Genomic DNA, 22,307 nt, shown 5'->3' on the forward strand with positions numbered 1-22,307 from the left:
CTCATTGCCATCTTAGGGGGTAAAGAAATTTCTTTTACCACCACTGCTTATAGCCACAAACAACATGTATGTCTTACTTAGCCTGAATAAAGAATCCAGAAAGGAACTATGGCAGATGGAGGAAAAGGCTAAATACTTTCACAGGAGTAATTCTCAACTGTTTTTATGAAAAAAGAACCATATAGGAAAGAGGCTTTTACTTTGATTTTTTAATTTATGTGTAGTAAAATTTGCTTCTTTTGGTGTATACTTTTATGAGTTTTGACAAATGAAGAGTTGTGTTAACCGTGCCCACAACAAAAATTTAAAATAATGTAATCATCTACCCCTTCAAAAAAAATTCCCTGGTATTCCCTGGTACCACTTCTTTTCAGTCAAACCCTCCCTCGGCTCTTAGCCTCATGCAGCCACTAATTTGTTCTCCATCCCTGTCTATGGCTTTGTCTTTTCCAAAATGTCATATGAGTAGAATAGGATGATATATAATCTTTTGCATCTGTTTCTTTTTTAATTTGGCCAAATGTGTTTCAGATTCATCCATGTTGTTGCGTGTATGAATAGTTGGTTCATTTTTATTATTGAATAATATTCCATTATATGGATGCAGTGCAGTTTGTTTGACATTTGGGTCATTTCTAGTTTTTGACAATTATGAATAGAGCTGCTATATACCTTCATGTGCAAGTTGTTGTGTGAACATAGGTTTTCATTTCACTTGAGTAAACGCCTTAGGTATATGACTGCTTGATCGAATGATATACACAGATTTATAAGAAACTTCCGCATTGTTTCTTAGACTGTCTGAATCACTGGGTAGTCCCACCAGAAATATATGACCATTCCGCTTCCTCCAACTTCTCATTAATGCTTGGTATTGTCGGTTTTTCAAGATTTTTAGCCATTCAATAGGTGCATAGTGGCGTCTTGTAACTTTAATTTCCATTCTCTAATGTCTAATATTGTTGAACTTCTTTTCATGTGCTTTCTCAGGTGAAACTAAAGCAGGTATATAAAGGCCACAGTTTTGTAAATGCAGGTCAACCACATAGGAAAATTAGCTTTAATATTAGTCTAATGAAACACTTAATGAGCAAGGGAATATACCCACCCCCCAACCACCAACACCGCCCAGCCGTTGGCATAAAATCCATTTCTTATGCGTGGGAAAGAATGCCAAATAGAAAGGGGATTATGTAAGAACAACTTAAGCTAAATAAAAATTGATTTTTCTATTTAGCTCCCATTTAAGGTTATCTGTGCTGACTCTTTTGTTAATTCATGTCATCAAGAACCTACTATACTTGCAATTGGCTGGGTATTTCTTTATGTCTAAATATGCTAAAATATGTATATAATGTCTGAGGTTAACTAGAGGTTGACCTACCTAAAGTCAGTCCTGATTCTGATATAGTTTGTGTAAAACACCAACAAAGCTTTGCTTACATTGGCAATTTGTGTATTCATTATATCAAATTTTGGAATGCTTAGCATAATTAATCATTACTTTGTTCCTCTCTCATGCCATAGAGTTTAGAACCTGAGACTTTCATAAATTGAATCATATTGTTTAAAAATCTCAGTTCACAAAGCAGTGATATATCACATGTAGTTTAGGTTTATTATTCCAATAATACATCCTTTAGGAAGGGGAATTATAAATGAAGGATAGTATTCAGGCAGAAGTTATGAGCAAAGTTCAAATACTTGTACAGGGGTATATAAGAAGAAATGCTGGGCCAGTATAGTGACCTGACTTGCCTACTTTTAGGGACCAGTTAGGCCATTTACTAACATAAGAATGCTTAGGAGATAAGTACCAAATACATGAGGTCAGCACCTCAGTTTTACGTATGATTTAAACGAAAATAGTTCCAGTGGCTCTCACAAGTCTTAACTTACTGGGAGAATCACCCCCGTGAAGAAGTCACAAGTTTCATTTGCTATAGCACCAGTATATTTTGAGGAGCTTTCACATGCATGCTCTAAACAGATGCCATCACATTTTTTTGGGGGGCGAACTCAGACTCAACCAAGTTGGAGTTGGCACGATTATTATAAAAACTTCTTGCATCACTGTGATTCAGTGTGGTGGCTTTAGAATTGTTCAGCCCATCCCTTTTCTTGATACATACCTGTTGATTGCCTGCTCTGTACATTGTGCTGCGCTCAGGCCAGGTGGGAGGCATAATACACCAGAAATGGGAGGCATGATATGAGAAGTCAACAGACTTGGCTGTGGAGGTGAGGGCTACTCACACTGAATAATGGCGTGGCAATGCAAGGCAACATCATCCCGCCAATCAGAATGAATGACTCAGGCATTCAGGTGGTTTAGGACAGGGGTACCCAGTATGTACACGTGGGTGTATGTCTTGGGGAATGCTTATTAGTAATCCACTGGGTGGAGAAAGATGTTAGAACAATCATATATATTGATCTTTCTCTTAAAAAAATCTTTACTGATATGTAACATGCAAATTGACACTGGTACCTTTGTGGTAGGTACATATGTGTGTCTGAAAGCCAGTCATGTGCTGGGAGTACACTGTGTAGGTTATCCCAGGGGAAGCGTGAGAGTGGGTCTCCACCACCCGGAGCATCTGATGGTCCATTCATCCTTGCTGCCTGGTTCATTTACTTTCTGCCAAATGTAAGGCATTATGGGTCTCCCTGTGCCCAGATAAGGAGATTTAGTACGATCTGATTTTAACTAAACTACCACCCCTTGTCCCCAGAAGGGTTTAAAAGGATTCTGCAAAGGAGTGCAGGTTGAAATCACATAAGCATAGATGAACAATGGGAAAAAGGCCATCCTGTCTCTTCTCCCATTCCTAATGTTGGTGTTCAACAGCCACATCATGGTACTTGGGCTGGAGTTGATGAAAAATATTAGATATCATCAAATTGGTAGCTTTAAATAGGGATATAAATCAACTTCCTTTAACATTGACCCATTCCCTGAAAGTAACTCATATCTTGAGACGTTAATATTAGTGCATGCATGTAGTAATTCGTAAATAAATATGTAGATGTGTATTGGGAAAATGAGCTTTAGCATGTCTTCTTGTTTTTCTTCTCCATTATCAAAAAAGCTTACTGACAAACTTTTTTGAGAGAAATGAAAGGGAAATTGGCTTTGGCTGATAGTGTGATTGGGAAAGATCTTAAAAAGGGTCCTCAGGGTAGAGTAGAGTTAGAAAGGAGCCTTAAGACTAACTAAGGATATCCCAGGCCTGGGGAAAAGTACAAAAACAAACCAAGTGCCATGGAGTTGTTTGAGAAGGCTCTGGGAGCAAACATAAAATACATTTGTGAAGCTTATGTGATTTTGATCATGTGTATTAAATCCCCTAATTGTGTGAGGAAAGAGACTCTGCCTTCCAAGAACAGCCATCAGGTCCTGGAGAGCAGCTTGCCTCTCTGCGGACTTGATCTCTTTGAGGATGCTTGCATCCCTGTCTCCATGGCATCACCATGCATGCCTCCTGCTTTCCAAACTCCTTCACCTCTGGCCCTTAGCAGTGGCTGACTGATAGGAAGGTGCTTGAGTGTTCTTTCCTGAATCCTGGATCTGCTTTCCCCAAATGCACAAGCATCAGCCGTGCCTTCCACATTCAGGAAGGTTTGATCAAGCCGGGAGGGAGGTGCAGGTGAAGGTGAACCTCAGGCAGAGCTAGGAAGCCTGAAAATCTCCTTAGTCATCCTAACATGGAGCTTAAAACAGTGGATTCTATTTCAAATCCTAACTGTGCCATTGAATAGCTATATCTTTGGGCCTGTAGCTAAACGTCTGTGGTGCTCAGATTCCTAATCTATAAAATGAGAAGGCTAAATGTACTATCTCAGTAGAGCTTTTTTGTGTGTTAAATGAGGGAAGGCACAGAAAGCGTTTTGCACTTTGCACAGGGCCTTTTCTATGGAAAGAACCCAGTAATATTAGTCCTTGATGTCATTTTACCATTTTACTTGTTAAAGTCTAAAGTCGTTCAACATTTTTCTTTACCATTATCAAATGTTACTGTGAGTTAACAGCTCTTGAAAAAGTAGAAGGCTGGGGTAATCATTTCACAATGTATGTGTATATCAAAATATCACAGACATACCTTAAATATATATAATTTGTGTTTCTATATATTATACCTTTTTAAAATATTATACCTTGATACAATTATACCTCAGTAAAGCTGAAAAAATTAGAATTTTTTTTATTATACTTTAAGTTCTAGGGTACATGTGCACAGCGTGCAGGTTTGTTAACTTATGTATACATGTGCCATATTGGTATGCTGCACCCAGTAACTCGTCATTTACATTAGGTATATCTCCTAATGCTATCTCTCCCCCCTCCCCCTACCCCATGACAGGCCCTGGTGTGTGATGTTCCCCACCCTGTGTCCAAGTGTTCTCATTGTTCAATTCCCACCTATGAGTGAGAACGTGCGGTGTTTGGTTTTCTGTCCTTGCAATAGTTTGTTCAAAATGATGGTTTCCAGCTTCATCCATGTCCCTACAAAGGACATGAACTCATCCTTTCTTATGGCTGCATAGTATTCCACAGTGTATATGTGCCACATTTTCTTAATCCAGTCTATCATTGATGGACATTTGGGCTGGTTCCAAGTCTTTGCTATTGTGAATAGTGCCGCAATAAACATACGTGTCCATGTGTCTTTATAGCAGCATAATTTATAATCCTTTGGGTATATATCCAGTAATGGGATGGCTGGGTCAAATGGTATTTCTAGTTCTAGATCCTTGCGGAATCACCACACTGTCTTCCACAATGGTTGAACTAGTTTACAGTCCCACCAACAGTGTAAAAGTGTCCCTGTTTCTCCACAACCTTTCCAGCACTTGTTGTTTCCTGACTTTTTTATGATCGCCATTCTAACTGGTGTGAGATGGCATCTCATTGTGGTTTTAATTTGCATTTCTTTGATGGCCAGTGGTGATGAGCATTTTTTCATATGTCTGTTGGCTGCATAAATGTCTTCTTTTGAGAAGTGTCTGTTCATATCCTTCACCCACTTTTTGATGGGGTTGTTTGATTTTTTCTTGTAAATTTGTTTAAGTTATTTGTAGATTCTGGATATTAGCCCTTTGGCAGATGCATAGATTGCAAAAATTTTCTCCTATCCTGTAGGTTGCCTGTTCACTCTGATGGTAGTTTCTTTTGCTGTGCAGAAGCTTTTTAGTTTGATTAGGTCCCATTTGTCAATTTTGGCTTTTGTTGCCATTGCTTTTGGTGTTTTAGACATGAAGTCCTTGCCCATGCCTATGTCCTGAATGAGTCTCACTCTGTCACTCCAGTGCAGTGGCACGATCTCGGCTCACTGCAACCTCTGCCTCTTGGGTTCCAGCGATTCTCCTGCGTCAGCCTCCTGAATAGCTGGGATTATAGGCACACACTACCACGTCTGGCTAATTTTTGTATTTTTAGTAGAGATGGGGTTTCATCATGTTGGTCAAGCTGGTCTGGAACTCCTGATGTCGTGATCTGCCCACCTCGGCCTCCCAAAGTGCTGGGACTGCAGGCATGAGTCACCACACCTGGCCAAATTATGGAAATTTTTTATATTAAAAAAAAAGAGAAGTACTTTAAACATATAACATGACCAGTTTTCTAAAACACAAAGCCTGTGTGAAATGCATACTTATTTATTAATCTTGGAGATTTTTCTTTCACCTGGCCAAGAAGGTCATTAAAAACTGAAGCATGTTTTTGGAGGGTTACTTACACTTCTCAACTTTTCTGTCAAAGAGCGAGCTTTGCTCTAATCTCATTTGATGCATCAAAATGTGTGGCCAAAATCTATTAACTGTGGTTCCATTTGGTCTGACAGATTCCTTCTAAAGTAACAATTGAATGAATATTCAAGTTCTTTGTGACCTCTTCTCCCTGGCCTTCAGAGCTGCAAATAATGTGATCATTTTAAATCAGTTTATTAAACATTAGCTTGCTGATTTACTTTTAATCACATTCTGCATATTTCTAGGCATTAATCTGATGTTTATTATGGAAATTACACATTTGTATTCTTGGGATTCTTTTTTAAATAAAGAAAAACAATGGTAGGAAATAAGGCAGATTTTCTGTATTAGGAGTATGATAAAGTATGCAGGTGTGTGATAAACCATGAGCATGTGAATTCCCCTTAACTTTGTAAAATTGGATTTTGATGGTATTTCAACTGGAAGCACAGGAGGCCTTGTCCTCCTTTAGATGGCCATAAAGTAGTGTCTAATTGTGGATTAATTTCTCTCTTCCTCCTGTTCTCACTAGGTTGCATCCTGCCATTTCTCAAGAGTAGAAGTTAACGGTAGTCACCCTAGGGATGTTATAAATCTCACTTTTAGACTAGTATTAGAGATACCACATGTGACCATTTAAAAATGTTTCACGAAGAAAATCACAGGATATTTGTCAGTCACTGCTTTTCCTAAAACCGTTCTGTTCATAGGAAAGGAAGTATAATTGGGAAGTGAAGGAAATACTAAAAATACCCCATATTGAACATTTTTGAATTTGAACAGTTTGTAAGCCATTCTCTCTCTCAAATTTGGAACCAAGTCCAGAAATTTCAGAAAACATGACCCCAGCATCAATTACATATAACCTTTGGAATCTCCCACCATCATAATGGTACCTTTAACAATGATGACTCTGGTCTCTTCTAACACCCCCATCTCACCCTGCACTCCATGAATCCAAGAAAGAGAAAGAGAGACACCTTTGTGCTTCCAGGAGTGACACTGATTCAGCAGTCTTCTTAGAACAGGCGCCTTCTCCTTCCTGCTCTTGCCTACTTACTGTTCTCTTTTCCGCAGGTGGAATATGTGATCAAGTGTGACATGTCAGCTCTGCAGAAGATTCTGTATCGCCATATGCAGGCTAAGGGGATCCTTCTCACAGATGGTTCTGAGAAAGATAAGAAGGTATGTTGCGGAAGATGATGCAACTCAAGGTGCTGTGATATGTCTTCTCATGGCTGTGACATTGAATATTCACAGGAAGCATCCCTGCTAATGCTGATTTGTTAAAGTAAATCACTGGACCTCCTTTGAGCTATTATAGCTGCCAAAGATAATCTCTTCACCTCTTAGCTGCATTGGGGCAGGAAGAAAGAAGGAATATGTTCACATTACCAAAATAGTTAGCTCTGCTTATGTCAATTTTGCAGCAAATATATTCTGCCTAAATGTGGGGTGGCATTTTAGAAGGTTTTAAAATCCAGTTTCACTCCCTGGGCATCTGTTCTGTGCTTCTGTGTTCTGGAGTCCTATGGAATAGACAGTCATGTCACAAAGCCATTGACTAGACATAATTCTTCAAGGTTCACTTTTTTTGTAGGATAAATTAATCACAAGAAAGACATTATATCTAACTCAGGAACTGCTATATAATTAAAGAAGCTTTAAACCACAAGGTGTGTAGGTGACTGAGAAAACCTTTGGTCCTTTGTATAAGAAGCCCAGTTTAAAAGATCTGAAATGTCTGACCAGTTAATAATTAGTTTTATTTTTCTCTTTCCACTGATTCTTAGGGGAAAGGAGGTGCTAAGACACTTATGAACACTATCATGCAGTTGAGAAAAATCTGCAACCACCCATATATGTTTCAGCACATTGAGGTAAGTCTGTATTGTGTGTGTTGAGCCTGATTGTGCTAATATACTAATGCTAGTTTAAAAAACGAACAAACAAAACAAAAACCAAAATAGGTTTAAAACATGTTGGTGGAAGTTGAGATGACATGTTCTGATAGCTCGACAAGCAGAATTAACAAACCTGAGTATTCTGGTTATGGGTTCTCATTGGCACCAAGCATTTGAGCATCTGGAATTTTATAACCAAGAGTTTAAAGTGAAGAGAAAATGTTGTAAGCAGTGGCTCACTTGTGTGGGTTTGGGTAAGTACTGTGAATTACCTTGTTATAGTAGGAGCTCTGAAATTGAAGATAATGATAAATACATTCAGTTTCCTCAGAAGAATGCTGTGAAAAATATTAAAATAACATATTTATGACTGCTAAAGAGAAAGATTTTCTTTAAATATTTTCTTTGTAAAAGACACTGGCTTTAGTCTGTTACTTTGATTTATATTTTTCCTTTCTTGTTTCTGTCATAATGATGTAAATCCATGCTTTCATCCTGATGCTCAGGTCTCTAGAAAGCTGTTTTGCAGGGAGAGGACATTTTCTGCCATGTTCACTCCATGTGAATAAGTTTCCTAAATTGACAGTGTTTCACCCCAGTCAGAGCAATTGACTGGAGCAGGAATGAAAAGGAGCCACAATGGTATTCCCCATTTGTCATTGCTGCTGCTGAGGCAAATGGTCCTGGTGGCAATTATTTGCCAGGGCAGTGCCTACTTTCTACTGCAAAATGGGCAGGAGACATAGAGAACATCACTGCAGGGCTCCAGTGTCTGCATCAATTTATTTTAAAAAATACATAGAAACTTCTGGAGAGTTAAAACTTAATCACAGTATAAAAAATTGAGTTGGAGCACTCTTCTTTTTGAATATTCTTTTTTCTCCCTTATTTTTGGCAGTTGTACCTGTCAGGTCAGAGTATTCATTGCACACCATATCTGCATGCCAGAATTCTTTTCTAGCTGTGCTGGATAATTGGAAAGATTTCTGACAGTGCTATTGCCTTCAAGTCCATAGGAGAAAGTATCCATAGACACTGGGGAGAGTACCCACAGCCATAGTTGAGAGTGTATGGGCGTAGAGGAGAATATCCATAGACATAGGGGAAAGTATCTACATACATCGAAGTAAAACGACAACAGCAACAACACTTAAAGAATCTCATGGCTGGGTGCGGTGGCTCACTCCTGTAAGCCAAGCACTTTGGTAGGCCGAGGCAGGCAGATGACCTGAGGTCAGGAGTTCGAGACCGGCCTGGCCAACATGGTAAAACCCCGTCTAAAACTACAAAATTACAAAACTACAGAATTACAAACTACAGAATTACAAAACTACAAAAATTAGCCCTGTGTCATGGCAGACGCCTGTAATCCCAGCTACACAGGAGGCTGAGGAAACAGAATTGCTTGAACCTGGGAGGTGGAGGTTGCAGTGAGCCAAGATCATGCCATTGCACTCCAGCCTGAGTGACAAGAGCGAAAGTCGGTCTCAAAAAAAAAAAAAAAGTCTCACTAGTAAGTCATAATTATTTACATGTATTGTTGAAGGCAAATGCAGTGGCCAAAAATGAGTTCATATCCACTAGGTCACTTTGTAACTGTGAACTGGGGTACGTCACTCAGATTCTCCATGCTATAATGTGCTTGATTTGTAAACAGGGGTAATAATAGATTATAGGACTGGCAGGAGGACCAGCTTTTAAACAATAACATGTGAAGCATCTTGTAAACTGATGTCGTGTTATATCAGATGTAAGGTACCAATGAATTGGTAGTGGGCATAGGTTGGGTTGAGAGGAGCTCGGAAAAAAGTCTAATGATGAAACTGTCTGGGGTTTTGTTAGTCTAACCTGTTGCCCACCGTCCCATTTTTTTCTGAAAACAATTTTAAGACATGTATGGTAATCTATGAGGGCCTTGGGGGACTTAGGAATTTTGAAGATTAAGCAGCAATCTTACTTCGTTTTGGTTATCATAAAAGAAATGATCCCTTCAGCCATGCTGGGCTAAGTAGGGAAGGAAGGGAGATGATGTCTTCTGTCCTCCAGCTTCAGTCTGGAGGGTGGGAAAGGATAGAGGAGGAGTGGAATCATGAAGGAAGCAAAGTTTAAGGTGCATGCCCTTCGGGACCTACATATTGACATTTTAAGTAGCAGTTGGTAGAAAGGCAGACTTTGATTTGCAATTTTTTTTAACAGAAAAACTCTCAGGAGTCTATTCCTAGAAACGAGATCCACAGTTATGGCAAATCTAGTGACAACTATGGGACAGAGGTGGTGTGTGAATTTGCCTTTGTTGTGTTTCGTTTGCTACACACCCTTTGTTCATACTAAATCCTGCCAGATGCTCAGCCTCAAAATGGGTCTCACTGCCTCCCTGGGGACCTTCAAACTCAAGAAATGAAAACAGTGTTTTTAACATGATGCTGTTACCGCATCTCCAACAGCAACCATTGACACCCTCTCTTTGGTTTTCACAATCCTGCTTGGAGACAGGGATAGGGCCTAATGGAGACTATGGGCTTGGTTCTAGGGGATGGAGGTGAGGTATTGGCCACAGTCTATCCTGTTAATTTTGCCACAGGACTGGAGCTTACCATAGATGATGAGCATATTTGAGAGTACTGTTGAGCCCAGAGGGAAAGATCTGGTGCCATTGGAGGAAACGCTGCAGGGATCCAGGGAGGAGGGAAGGCAGAAAAGAGAGACAGCCGGTGGCTGATGTGAAGGTGTAACCTGCTTTCCATTCCCACCGATGGTTGCCATTCCCATAAAGTCAGAATGGAGAAATGCATGGAAAACAGTCATGTATTTCTTCCTGTGAATCAGAAAGGAGGGAGTTATGTGATTACACTCTGTATTCTGAAAACAGAAGCCAGACACCTGAGGGATGCTGTACATCTAGGACCTTATTTGTAACGAAGGAAAGCACAGTATAGAAGAGATGTTAGGATTTCACCAAACTGACCAGGCATGGTGGCTTATGCCAGTAAGCCTAGCACTTTGGGAGGCCAAGGCAGTCAGGTCACTTGAGGTAAGGAGTTCAAGACCAGCATGGCTAATGTGGCAAAACCCTGTCTGTACTAAAAATACAGAAAATTAACCAGGTGTAGTGGCACATGCTGTAGTCCCAGCTACTCAGGAATCTGAGGCAGGAGAATTGCTTGAACCTGGGAGGCAGAGGTTTTGCAATGAGCTGAGACCGCACCACTGCACTCCAGCCTGGGCAACAGAGTGAGACTCTGTCTGAAATAAAAAAAAAAAAAAGGAAAAGAAAAGAATAGATTTCACCAAACTAAGAATTAGAATATGTAATCACCATTATTTTTATTGCTAATTTTTTCCACAATGCGTATTGTATTAGTCCGTTTTCATGCTGCTGATAAAGGCATACCTGAGACTGGGCAATTTGTAAAGAAAAAAGGTTGAATGAACTCATATTTCACATGGTTGGGGAGGCCTCACAATCATGGCAGAAGGTGAAAGGAACATCTTACATGATGGCAGGCAAGAGAGAGTGAGAGCCAAGTGAAAAGGGAAACCCCTTATAAAGCCACCAGATCTCGTGAGACTTACAACCACGAGAACGGCTTGGGGGAAACCTTCCTGATGATTCAGTTGATTTCTCCAGGGTCCCTCCCACAACACACGGGTATTATGGGAGCTACAATTCAAGATGAGATTTCAGTGGGGACACAGCCAAGTCCTATCACATGTATTTATATATACATATTAATTCTGATTTGCTTGTATTGTGCTCTTATAGTCTAGACTCTGAACTCCTTGAGTTCAGATCCACCCTAGAGGGTGGATCTCCAAAAACAACTATTGGCTCAGCTATGGGCCAGTGGGTACTCAGTGACTGTGTGATGGGTAAACTAACTCTTGTTAACTGAGAGTCTAGAGACTAGAAGAAACTCACAGGATACATTTCTAGTGGAACAAAAGTCTGCATGCAATATACTGAATTTCTCGTTCATTATATATGTAAGTTTTTTTGCTTATTCCTTATTTTGTTTTAACTATAGAAATAGGATAACCTCACTAAAAGAGTAATCATTAAGTTAATAATTACATTTTTTTAAATCATTTTTTTCTCTCTCTCTCTTTTAAAGGAATCCTTTGCTGAACACCTAGGCTATTCAAATGGGGTCATCAATGGGTAAATCTCAAAATTTTTTTTCTTTTAAAAAAAATGTTGTTGGCCTTACATAAACTCCTCCTCTCTATAGTGTTTCCTCTTGTGCAAATACATACTTCCAGCCCTCTAAGTGCTCTTCAGTGGAGAAGTTAACCAAAACCATATCAGCATTCTCTTTTACTTTACTGGCATAAATTATTACTTGCCTTAAGCAAGTGGCTATTCAAAGGACATAGATCTTATTTAATAGACTTAATAGTATCCTAGTGTTCAAAAAATGTTGTTCAAGTTTCAAAGGTTTGTTATTTATAACCAAAAGTATAGCCTGGGCCTGAAGAGAATTTATCTTATTAAATTTCACATTGACATTTGACATTAATGTACATGAGAAGAAATTTCTCATCTGCTGTAAATGTTTACAGTTTTATAGTCATTTGTTAGAGTATGGTCTGTGTAAGAAATGTTTTTCATTAGCAATGGATGTTAAAGAGAATCTTGACTTGCAACAACAAAAATGAACACTGCCTTAACAGAAAGTCTGTGTTTGTGTGTGTGTGTGTGTGTGTGCATGTGTGTGTTGCAAATTTGAAAAATTTATTATTAGGATGTAGTCATCATTCTTGGATCCCAAGGGGATCCCAGTTTCACTGGGCTAAGAACCAGGAACTATAACCTATCCAGAAGCAGTGCTGCTAAGCTTTCCCTGCCTCTTCTTGCCTCTCTCTTCTCTGCGTTCTGTGGTTACTCCTGCTCCCATCAGCTTGGCCAGGGTCGCGTGGTGAAAACATGGCTATGGGGTATTTGGAGAACAGTTCTCAGAGTGGGGAATGGACATCAGGAAGACATACGTTTGAAAATGTGTCTGTTAGAAATAACATATCCTGTGTCATAAAATCAACTACCAGATGATACATTCCAGTACTATAGATTACATGTGCACTGGCAAGTTTTCTAAACAGTATCGCCTAGAATTCAGTTTTAATTGTATAACACAGCCCTGCTGATAAAAGAAAAATAAGGGTGAACTGTAGAGGGAAAAGGCCCTACTTTAGCCTTTTTTCATATCACAGCGTCTTCTCCATCTCATACTCCCATCGTGTTTTTGACTTGTACTTCTACAGTAATCCAAGACTCTTGTCCTCCCCCAGTTCATTCTTACACGACGTCCATAGTGATCTTATAAAAAGGTATGCCAGACCTCATCACTCCCCTACTTAAAACCCATTGATGGCTTTTCATTGCACTTAAAAATGAAAATGTTCAGTGTAGCTCATAGAGCCCTACAGAGTCTATTCCTAATCTCATCCCCCACCTCTCTGTCTTCATCTCCCAGTATTCTGTCCTCACTTCTGTTTAAGCCGTGCTCACTGGTTGTTTGTTTGTTTTTCAATTTCTCAAATCCTTCTGTCTCCTTTACCCCTCAGAACCTTTGTGCATGCTCTTTCCTCACCCTGGAATCTCCTCCTCTCCACCCCAGTGCCCCCATTCTTCACCTAGATGCCTTTTTACTCATTATTTCAGGTTTTAGCTAAAATGTTAGCTCTTCAGGGAGGTCACGTCCGACACTCTAAACCAGTGGTTGGCAAACTTTTTCTGTAAAGAGCCAGATTGTGAATATTTTCAGCTTTCTGGGCCATAAAGTGTCTGCTACACCTGCTCAGTACAGCCTCTGTAGCATGAAAGCAGCCAGAAAACAGAGATGAGTGAGTGTGGTTGTGTCTGTTTTTATTTATAAAAACAGCAGACTGGGGCCAAAAGTTGCCAAACTGCTCTGATCTAAAGAAGGATCACATGTTGCTGTGGGTTTTCTCATTGGAACTTGTTATTTTTATAGTATTTATTATAATTTGTAATTACCCATTTAGTAAAATGAGACTCTGTTTTGCTTATTATTATATACATGGCTAGCACTGTACTTGGTACATAGTAGGTGATCAATAAGTATTTAGATGAATCTTAAGTGCCCTGAATTAACAATTTAAAAATGTATATAATTAATAAGGAAGTATTTACAGAAACATGGCATATATGCACTCACGCGCGTATGTGAGAGAGAGAGAGAGAGAAAGAGAGAGGGCAAGGAGAAAGAATAAGTTGAGAGATAGACTGTGAAAGTATTAAGAACATGAAAGTGGTTCCTTTTCTTTTTAGAACCTGTAATCATACCTAGTATATGCAATGCACTTTTCATGGGTTTTTATGAATATATTTTCTTTTTCTGCTAAATATTCTCATTGCTTTGGAGTTCATATTCATTCATTCATTCATTCATTCATTTCACAGTCACTTATTGAATGTTTACTGTGTACAAAGGATTATATGAAAAACAAAGCAATGCTGGATTTTTCAAGAAGACAGAAGTAATACTGTCTTCTTGTTTTGCATTTTTTGGGTTCAGGGCTGAACTGTATCGGGCCTCAGGAAAGTTTGAGCTACTTGATCGTATTCTGCCAAAATTGAGAGCGACTAATCACCGAGTGCTGCTTTTCTGCCAGATGACATCTCTCATGACCATCATGGAGGATTATTTTGCTTTTCGGAACTTCCTTTACCTACGCCTAGATGGTAAGTGCATAAGGCATTAGGCTCAGAAGCCATACTACTGAAAATGAAGGGATAATGGGCACTTAGATCCATTCTCAGCCAAAAAGAAGGGGTAAAATTGAAGAATTGACTAGCAGCATCGGGTGCAATTTTTTGCATCCTTAAGCTTTAAATAAGCTGACCTCATTTGTGCAGCTGCATAGCCCACATATAAACCAACACAAATGAGTTTAGAGTCACTTATGAGTATCTAAATAAAATAAAATTAAACTAAACTAAAATTTTGAAATCTTCCTTGCTCTTAAAATTGATTGTTACCTATGTGCCAAACATATAGAATACGTTGCCACACCTTTACCTTTTTCAGTTAGAGGTATATTTTAAGGGGATAAAGGCTATGTCACTTTTCTTTGTAACAATACAATCATTCAGTTAAGATTATATTTACCATTAAAGCGCCTCTCTTTCTAAATAAGACATATCCACATATTATATTGTTAAGAGACGTGACTTCATTGTTTCCTGGATTTTGCAAGCTGTGTAAAATATTTGCCTGGTTTTAAGAGTGAAATTTAAATACCATGTCCTAAAAATTAGTAAGAAAAAATATTAGTGGAAGAAAATATGATTTTAGGGATAATCCCTAAATTATTTTACGATTTGGATATCAGCCATAATATATTAGAGGTTGAAAGTATCAGCATTTATACACAATGGCAGGGCATAAATATGGCATTCAAAGAGTAGTAAGTAGGAATAGAAGTTAATTTACAGTCAGGATGCTATTTAATCCCTGGGTAGAAAAGAGGATACTACTAATACCGGTATTTATCTAATGCAGTATTATTATTGTTAAATGGGAAATTTAAGGTTTATGTTTCATTAAAAGACTTTATTTTCAATCCAACATTTTGTTTCCCTTTTGCCCTTAATTGAATGTAATTGGATATAAACCAAACTCAGACTTGCCGTATGTTCTCTGACTTAAGGTTTTAGGTGAATTCTCTTTATGGTCTGCCTCTTAGGGTATTAGTAATTAATTTTCAAATTAATTATACCATTTGACAAACTTGATTATTTTTATTTTATTTTATTTTATTGTTTTTATTGAGACAGAGTCTCACTCTGTCACCCAGGCTGGAATCCAGTAGCATGATCTCAGCTTACTGCAACCTCCGCCACGCGGGTTCAGGTGATTCTCCTGCCTCAGCCTCTTGAGTAGCTGGGATTACAAGCATGTGCCACCATGCCTGGCTAATTTTTGTGTGTGTATTTTTAGTGGAGATGGGGTTTCACCATGTTGCCCAGGCTGGTCTCGAACTCCTGACCTCAAGTGATCCACCTGCCTTGGCCTCCCAAAGTGCTGGGATTACAGGCGTGAAAATTGATTATTTAAACCCCTTTACCTCTCCCCTCCAAATTACTTAACCAGTGAATGGTTAAGTAAATGTGAATTCTGAGTTCACAAATACAGTCCTATTAGGCACAGTTTTTCTCTGTTGGCAAATTTCCTTTATTGTCTCTTCTTCTTTGACTGGATCCCTGCCTCTGGAAAGAGGGGAAAATTCAGCACTCTTCCTTCAAAAGATAAACTGTCCTTTACCTGCTGCTCAAGTGAGGGGCTGTGGGGCTCTATTTTCCCCTGAACTGACAGCCCCACACAGGTGTCCTGCATAACTATCACTTGCTACTTTGTGGCATTTCATTTCCAATCTCAGGTCTCTGAGGACTGCTCCTTTGGAATATTTGCATCTATCAGACTGGTAAGAGTGACTTCCTGAAAACAAATTGCTTTCATGTTTTCTTGTCAGCCTGAGAGGTTCTCTTTAATCATTTATTGGCTGCTGTCCTTTTGTTATTAATAATAATAGTCACAACAGTTAACATGTATGGAACACCTACTCTGTGTGGGACTCTGGGCCAAGCATTTCATGTGCATTATTAATTTGATTTTCTCAATACATAAGCTACTGTTACCCTGTCAACCAGTGTGCCATTATGATGCCCATTTAATAGAGGAGAAAACAAAGGTATATGGTGAAACCAGGTTCTAACTTGGATCTCTTTGATTCCAGATTAGCTCAGTTTTAGCAGATCCAGAGAGGTATACCCCATCTCTGAAAATACAGGCTGCTTCTCTAGCTACAACATTTTAAGCATGATTTTGAACTTATTTAAAATTTTCAGTTGAGTAATTGCAAACCACGATGCACTAGAGATACAGGATGGATGAACTATTCACTGTTCCTGCTCTCAGAGTCCTTACCATTAGGTGGAAGGAGACAGACAAGCAAATTGCCTAACATGTTACAGATGGAATTGAAAAGGCATATTTCCATAAGAAAGAGCAGCCATTCCTTTTAAGGGTGGACAGAACTAATGGACAAACAATCAGTATACACACAGATAAGTTAGTACACACACTTCCGGCTGAACCTCCTTCTGTCCCCCATCCCACCACCCAATTATTAAAATGACTTCAGATTTTCACTCCTGAATTTGATGTCTCAGATTTTGGCTTTAGGGGAAAAAAATCACTTGACAAGAGCTAAGCAGAAATTTTCTGCAAAGGTTATGGTTGCATGAATAGATTTAGCTAATACTCCATTATAGTTTTTGTTTTTACTGGAAATGATTTTTGAGTGAGAGCAAGTGGTGCTCTCTCTTGTTTTATCCCAGAAGACAATACTTTCTAAAAGTCACTGAAACTAAGTTAAAATTAGTCATCATGAAAGTCTGACAGTGTGTTCCTTCTGGTAAATTCTGTAATTTTCAACACACTTGCCCTATTAATTGTATTCTTATAATTGGTTATGTATCAAAGTCTGAAAGACCATGAAACTGATGTTAGTATTGAGCACATTAAATCTTGTGCCACTTGCAAAGAGTGTCTGCCTTTAGATAGACTCTTACATGGTGGTTTGAATCTCCCTGAACAATATTAAAAAGATTGCTGATGATCAGCAAAGATCTTGACTTGGAAATCTTTGACGGAAGTGGTTTTCTAGCAAATTCTAAACCTGGTGATGAGAACTGCCATTGTTTTGTATGAAAAATGACTTAATCTTTTTTATTGTTTTTTGTAATTTGTCAAGTTCCCAGCTATTTATACAGTTTATTTTATTTTATTTTATTTTATTTCATTCTATTTTGTTGAGACGAAGTCTCAGTCTGTCGCCCAGGCTGGAGTGCATCTCAGCTCACTGCAACCTCCACTTCCTGGGTTCAAGCGATTCTTGTGCCCCACCCTCCCGAGTAGCTGGGATTACAGATGTGTGCCACCATGCCCAGCTAATTTTTGTATTTTTAGTAGGGACAGGATTTTATCATGTTGGCCAGGCTGGTCTTGAACTCCTGACCTCAGGTAATCCACCCACCTTGGCTTCCCAAAGTGCTGAGATCATAGGCGTGAGCCACCGTGTCTGGCCTATACAGTTTAAATACACACCAGATATATGGCTGGCCTATTTGCTTGAGGTATCTGGTATAGGGTCTGAAAACTCCTTTGACCAAATAATTTTATTTGGATATTCCTTTTGTTTTTCAGTGCTTTATTTTGCATGTAAGGTTATTTCATCCCAGTAGGCATTGGTTGTATTTATATCTTATGTTACTGGGGAGATCCACGTCTGTTCTGCCCACGTGCAGTAAATCAATCACTGTGACACAGGTTTTGCAAAGGAGAAAAGATTTATTCACAAGGGAACCAAGCAAAAAGATGGAAGAGCAGCCCTCAACTCTACCTCCCTGAAGATAAGGCTTAGGGATATTTATGGGGTAAGGAAGTGGGGTGGTGTAAGGCACAGGGAAAGGTGATTGGCAGTGGGGAAAAATGAAGTCACAGGTTCATTCTACACAAGCATAGCCAGGGTTCATGGTGTTTCCGAGGACATACATGCAGAAAATGGCAGTGTTAGCGTGATCTGATGGTGGAGTTCTTGGCTCTCCAACATCAAAAGGCCATCTCTTGGGCACTTGCGCTCAGGCCTAGTTTAAGGGTCAGTGATGTCAACCAGTTTGAAGTGGACAGAGCTGGCCAAAGTTCCTGAAAAACAACTGAAGTAACCATTGCCATGGTGACATATGCATGTTATCTGTAAAGTAGCCAGTGAAGGTCAAGTTTGAGCATTCAGCAGCAAGACCTTCAGCTACTGCAGCCTTCAGCTTCACGGAAAAAGAGAAAACAGAAAGAACAAAAAGCAAGAAACCCAAAGCATGCAGGGCAGGCAGACCTGATGAGATTAACTGTTTGGTTTCATTAATCCATGTGATTATCAGCTGGTTCATTTTCAGTTAATCAAAAACGGTTGAACTTCTATCCCGAGAGGATAGATGTATATAGTTTTTGTACCCAGTTGTCAGAAACACAGATGCCATGATCTCTTCTTTCCCCATTTTAGAAGGAATTTTTGGTTTCTGTGGCTTTTCATTCAGTTTAAGGCAGAGGAGAAATATGTGAACCATTAATCCATGTGAGTAATTTTTTAAAAAATTCTTACAGCTGGAAAGATGATAGAGGTTTCATGGCAGAACAAAACATATCTTCCATTAGCATCGTGAACAGATAGTTCACCATGATCTCAGAAAGCCAATTCTGAAAATAAAAGAAAAAAGAGCCCCACACTGGAAAGCTCACTCATCAAAGCATGTTTAGTGCTCCTCCTCCAAAATCTAAACTCAGACAACTGATTGTGTCGGACCTCACCAGTTCACTAAACTCGAAACCTAACGTAGAAAGTAAATTGGGTCTAAAGAATGTGACTCCATTAAATGAGGAGAGCCCCCAAACTCCTCATTCCTAATCCTTGTTTGCTGTATGCAGGGAAGTGATTTGTCTTCTCCCTCCTCAGGAGGGCATTTGTTATTTTTATTAAATGTGAAAAACAGATTGTCCCCGATTTTGAGAACTTGGCCCTCATAGTAACTTGATTCATTAGCTGTAGTCACTTAAATGTTTTAATCCTCTGAAATAAATTGCTGGTATGTTTTCATCCTTAAAAAAAGAACAACATGTAAGAATAATATTTGAATAGCAGCCGGTCAGGGACTATCATGTAACATGCATACATATTTCCCAACAACCTAAAGCCTTTTTTCAAAATTCAGTGTCTAAGTGTTTCTGGTGAAATATGTTCAGATGGAATACTGGTTTTTTTTTTTTTTTTTTTTCTCCCCTTCATGAACTTGCACTTCATGAAATGGCTGGGTAAATACATTACACATACATAATATGTGATTGAGTGGCTCATCCGAAATGCAAGAATGCCCCAAAAGTGAGCACCAGACTCTAAGGTTTGGTCCTCTCTGCTTATTGACTCTTTTGGAGCCTCCTCAGACCCCATGGGGCAAACCACACCCAAGTATTTAACATGCTGCTTTGTTTAGTTGGTTTTGAACTCAACAGAGCAGGATGTTAACGTGAGAAACAGACTAAGAGATTTCTTGTTTTTTGTTGGGGGGGATTATTGTGGCTTTAAGTCTTGCTAAAAAGGATAAAATTATTCCATTTGCAAAAAAAAAAAGTTTCATTCATAATTTATGTTTTTACCAAACGGACCATACTTCAATCGAAATGGTAAAGCCTTAGTAAAGAACTTTCCTTTTTTTTTCTATTTTCTTGGCATAAAAAAGTCCTTGCTTTAATGCCTATTGGCAAAGTTTCTTTAAGCCATTATTACAGTTTTAAGTGCACGTGTGTGTGTGAGTGACAAGAGGGAGAGAGAGGAAGTGTGTGTGTTCTTAAAATTATTTGTTGTTATAAATCACAGAAATAAATCCAAAAAATGTTTTCATTGTTTTAGGTGAAAGTAAGGATTTTGTAAAATGTGTAAAGTTACAAAGATGCCTTGTCAGAAATGTTTAAGCTCTATCTTTTTTTTGTAATTGCAAAATGTTCAAAGTTTTTTTCCAGAAGTACAAAGCCCTGGAAATTACCTCATCAGTGTTAGGAGGAGTCTGGGTATATTTCTCGAAGGAAGCAAGCTTTTTTGTCTCGTTCTGTGCCATTTTCAGACAAGAGTTAATTGGCAAATTAATTTTTCTGATCCCCTTAGGCACCACCAAGTCTGAAGATCGTGCTGCTTTGCTGAAGAAATTCAATGAACCTGGATCCCAGTATTTCATTTTCTTGCTGAGCACCAGAGCCGGTGGCCTGGGCTTAAATCTTCAGGCAGCTGATACAGTGGTCATCTTTGACAGCGACTGGAATCCTCATCAGGTCTGTATGTCCCACTCAGGTGTCCAGGCCTCCCTCTGGAGAGCAGCTAAAAGATGATCAGTTTCATTATTCACATTTACGGGACAGAGCAAATATCTAAACGAGTGGGCCGGTGCTTTCTTGGAGCCAATTCTGGCTGTTTTCTCATCTCCCTTAGAGCATAGATACGAGGTCCCACATATGCCTTTGAAGAGCTGAAGTTTGAGGTAGAAAAACTTAGTTTCTGCTTAGTTTTAATCCCATCTCTTGGGATTGCCATTGAACAAAGTATATTTAATGAAGGATAAATCAAAAATGTTGTAAAATCATAGCAATAAGAACAATAGCAACCATTATTTATGAGCCTCTTAATCTGTGTCAGCCTCTTGGGCATTTTTTCATTCAGTTTCACAACAACCCTGTCAGACAGTTAATACGATTTGAATCTTTGCAGTCAAGGAAACTGAATCCTAGGCAGGGTAAGTAACTTCCCCAAGGCCAGTTAGTATTATGGTAGTTAACCTTTTATTTTGTGTTTCGTTTAAAGTCATCATCAAAACATATTCTAATGAGCATTTATTGTTGTAAAGCTCTTTTAGCCAGGTAAGTTCAGGGCTATCCTATTAAAGCAGTACTTTGATTTTTTTTTTTTTTTCAATTGAGTGGGTCTCTTATGGCACTGGTTTTCTAAATTACTCTGGGAGGTGAGGCATCTGCCTGTAGGATATTGGGTAGGATGATACTGGTAAAGTTTTGATTCATACTGGAGCAAATGTTGAATTCAAAACAGTAAAAATGAAGACCAGGTGTGGTGGCTCATGCCTGTAATCCCAGGACTTTGGGAGGTCGAGGCAGGAGGATTGCTTGAGTCCAGGAATTTGAGACCAGCCTGGGCAACATGGTGAAACCCTGTCTCTACAAAAAAAATACAAAAATTAGCTGGGCACAGTGGCACTTACACCTGTAGTCCCAAGTTCCTCAGGAGGCTGAGGTGGGAGGATTGCTTGAACCTGGGAGGCAGAGGCTGTAGTGAGCTGTGATCGTACCACTGCCCTCCAGCCTGGGCAACAAAGCAAGACCATGTCTCAAAAAAAAGCAAAAAGAAAATGGCAACTCTCACATAGGAGTATGAATTCTACATCAGCTTTTCGTAGGCTCCTCACTGAGCCCTGGTTTTCTCAACAGTAACACTATCTCACTGGGTTGCGAAGATTGAGCGGCAATGCCATATAGCGTCACTTTTGGCAGGAAATAGAGTTCAAGGGTACATTAGGATTCTAAGGGAGCTTTTAAAAAATATACATGCCTGCTTTCTGTTCCCTCCCACCCCACCCTAGTTTTCTTATTCAGTGGAGCTAGGTGCTTCCTTTGAGCACTCCTAGGAGATTCTGAAATAGATTCTCATACAGATGAGGACCACTGATTTAAAGACTCAACTGTGGGTCCAAACCACCAACACTGGGCCACTGCGTGTACTTACCATTCTCTGTAAGTGAATAAATTAAGGCGACTGTTAAAATTTTCTTATCTTGAAAAGGATTGGGAACCACCAGCACAGAATATATTAGTTCTAAGTCTTCAGGAAATATGGTTACATATTTTTATAAATATATAAAAGTGTTTCATTCCAAGGCTCAGGTAGAATTTATATTGATGTGAGAGATCTGCAGTTTTCCTTTTTGGCATTTTGGATTCAGTATTTCTTCCACAAACATTTATTGAGTGTCTGTTATGCAGCAGGCACTGAACTAGGCTGGGTATCTAAGGGGGAGGA

The 22,307-nt window shown here is 39.1% G+C and overlaps 1 protein-coding gene across 2 annotated transcripts in view; it reads left to right on the top strand.

Annotated features, from left to right (window-relative positions):
• Window positions 1-22,307, top strand: part of SMARCA2 (SWI/SNF related, matrix associated, actin dependent regulator of chromatin, subfamily a, member 2) — a 184,017-nt gene that overhangs the window by 78,959 nt on the left and 82,751 nt on the right. For both annotated transcript variants that reach the window (XR_004443442.1, XM_033237198.1), the window contains exons 20-24: window positions 6,829-6,936; window positions 7,545-7,631; window positions 11,768-11,814; window positions 14,192-14,358; window positions 20,391-20,554. Coding sequence is in view for 1 of the 2 variants with exons in the window: in XM_033237198.1 (XP_033093089.1) it covers window positions 6,829-6,936; window positions 7,545-7,631; window positions 11,768-11,814; window positions 14,192-14,358; window positions 20,391-20,554 (573 nt within the window). In the remaining variant the exon portion in view is untranslated. The remainder of the gene's footprint in view (window positions 1-6,828; window positions 6,937-7,544; window positions 7,632-11,767; window positions 11,815-14,191; window positions 14,359-20,390; window positions 20,555-22,307) is intronic.

This window comes from Trachypithecus francoisi, unplaced genomic scaffold, assembly GCF_009764315.1.
Source record: "Trachypithecus francoisi isolate TF-2019V2 unplaced genomic scaffold, Tfra_2.0 Lachesis_group16, whole genome shotgun sequence".
Classification (NCBI taxonomy): Eukaryota; Metazoa; Chordata; class Mammalia; order Primates; family Cercopithecidae; genus Trachypithecus; species Trachypithecus francoisi.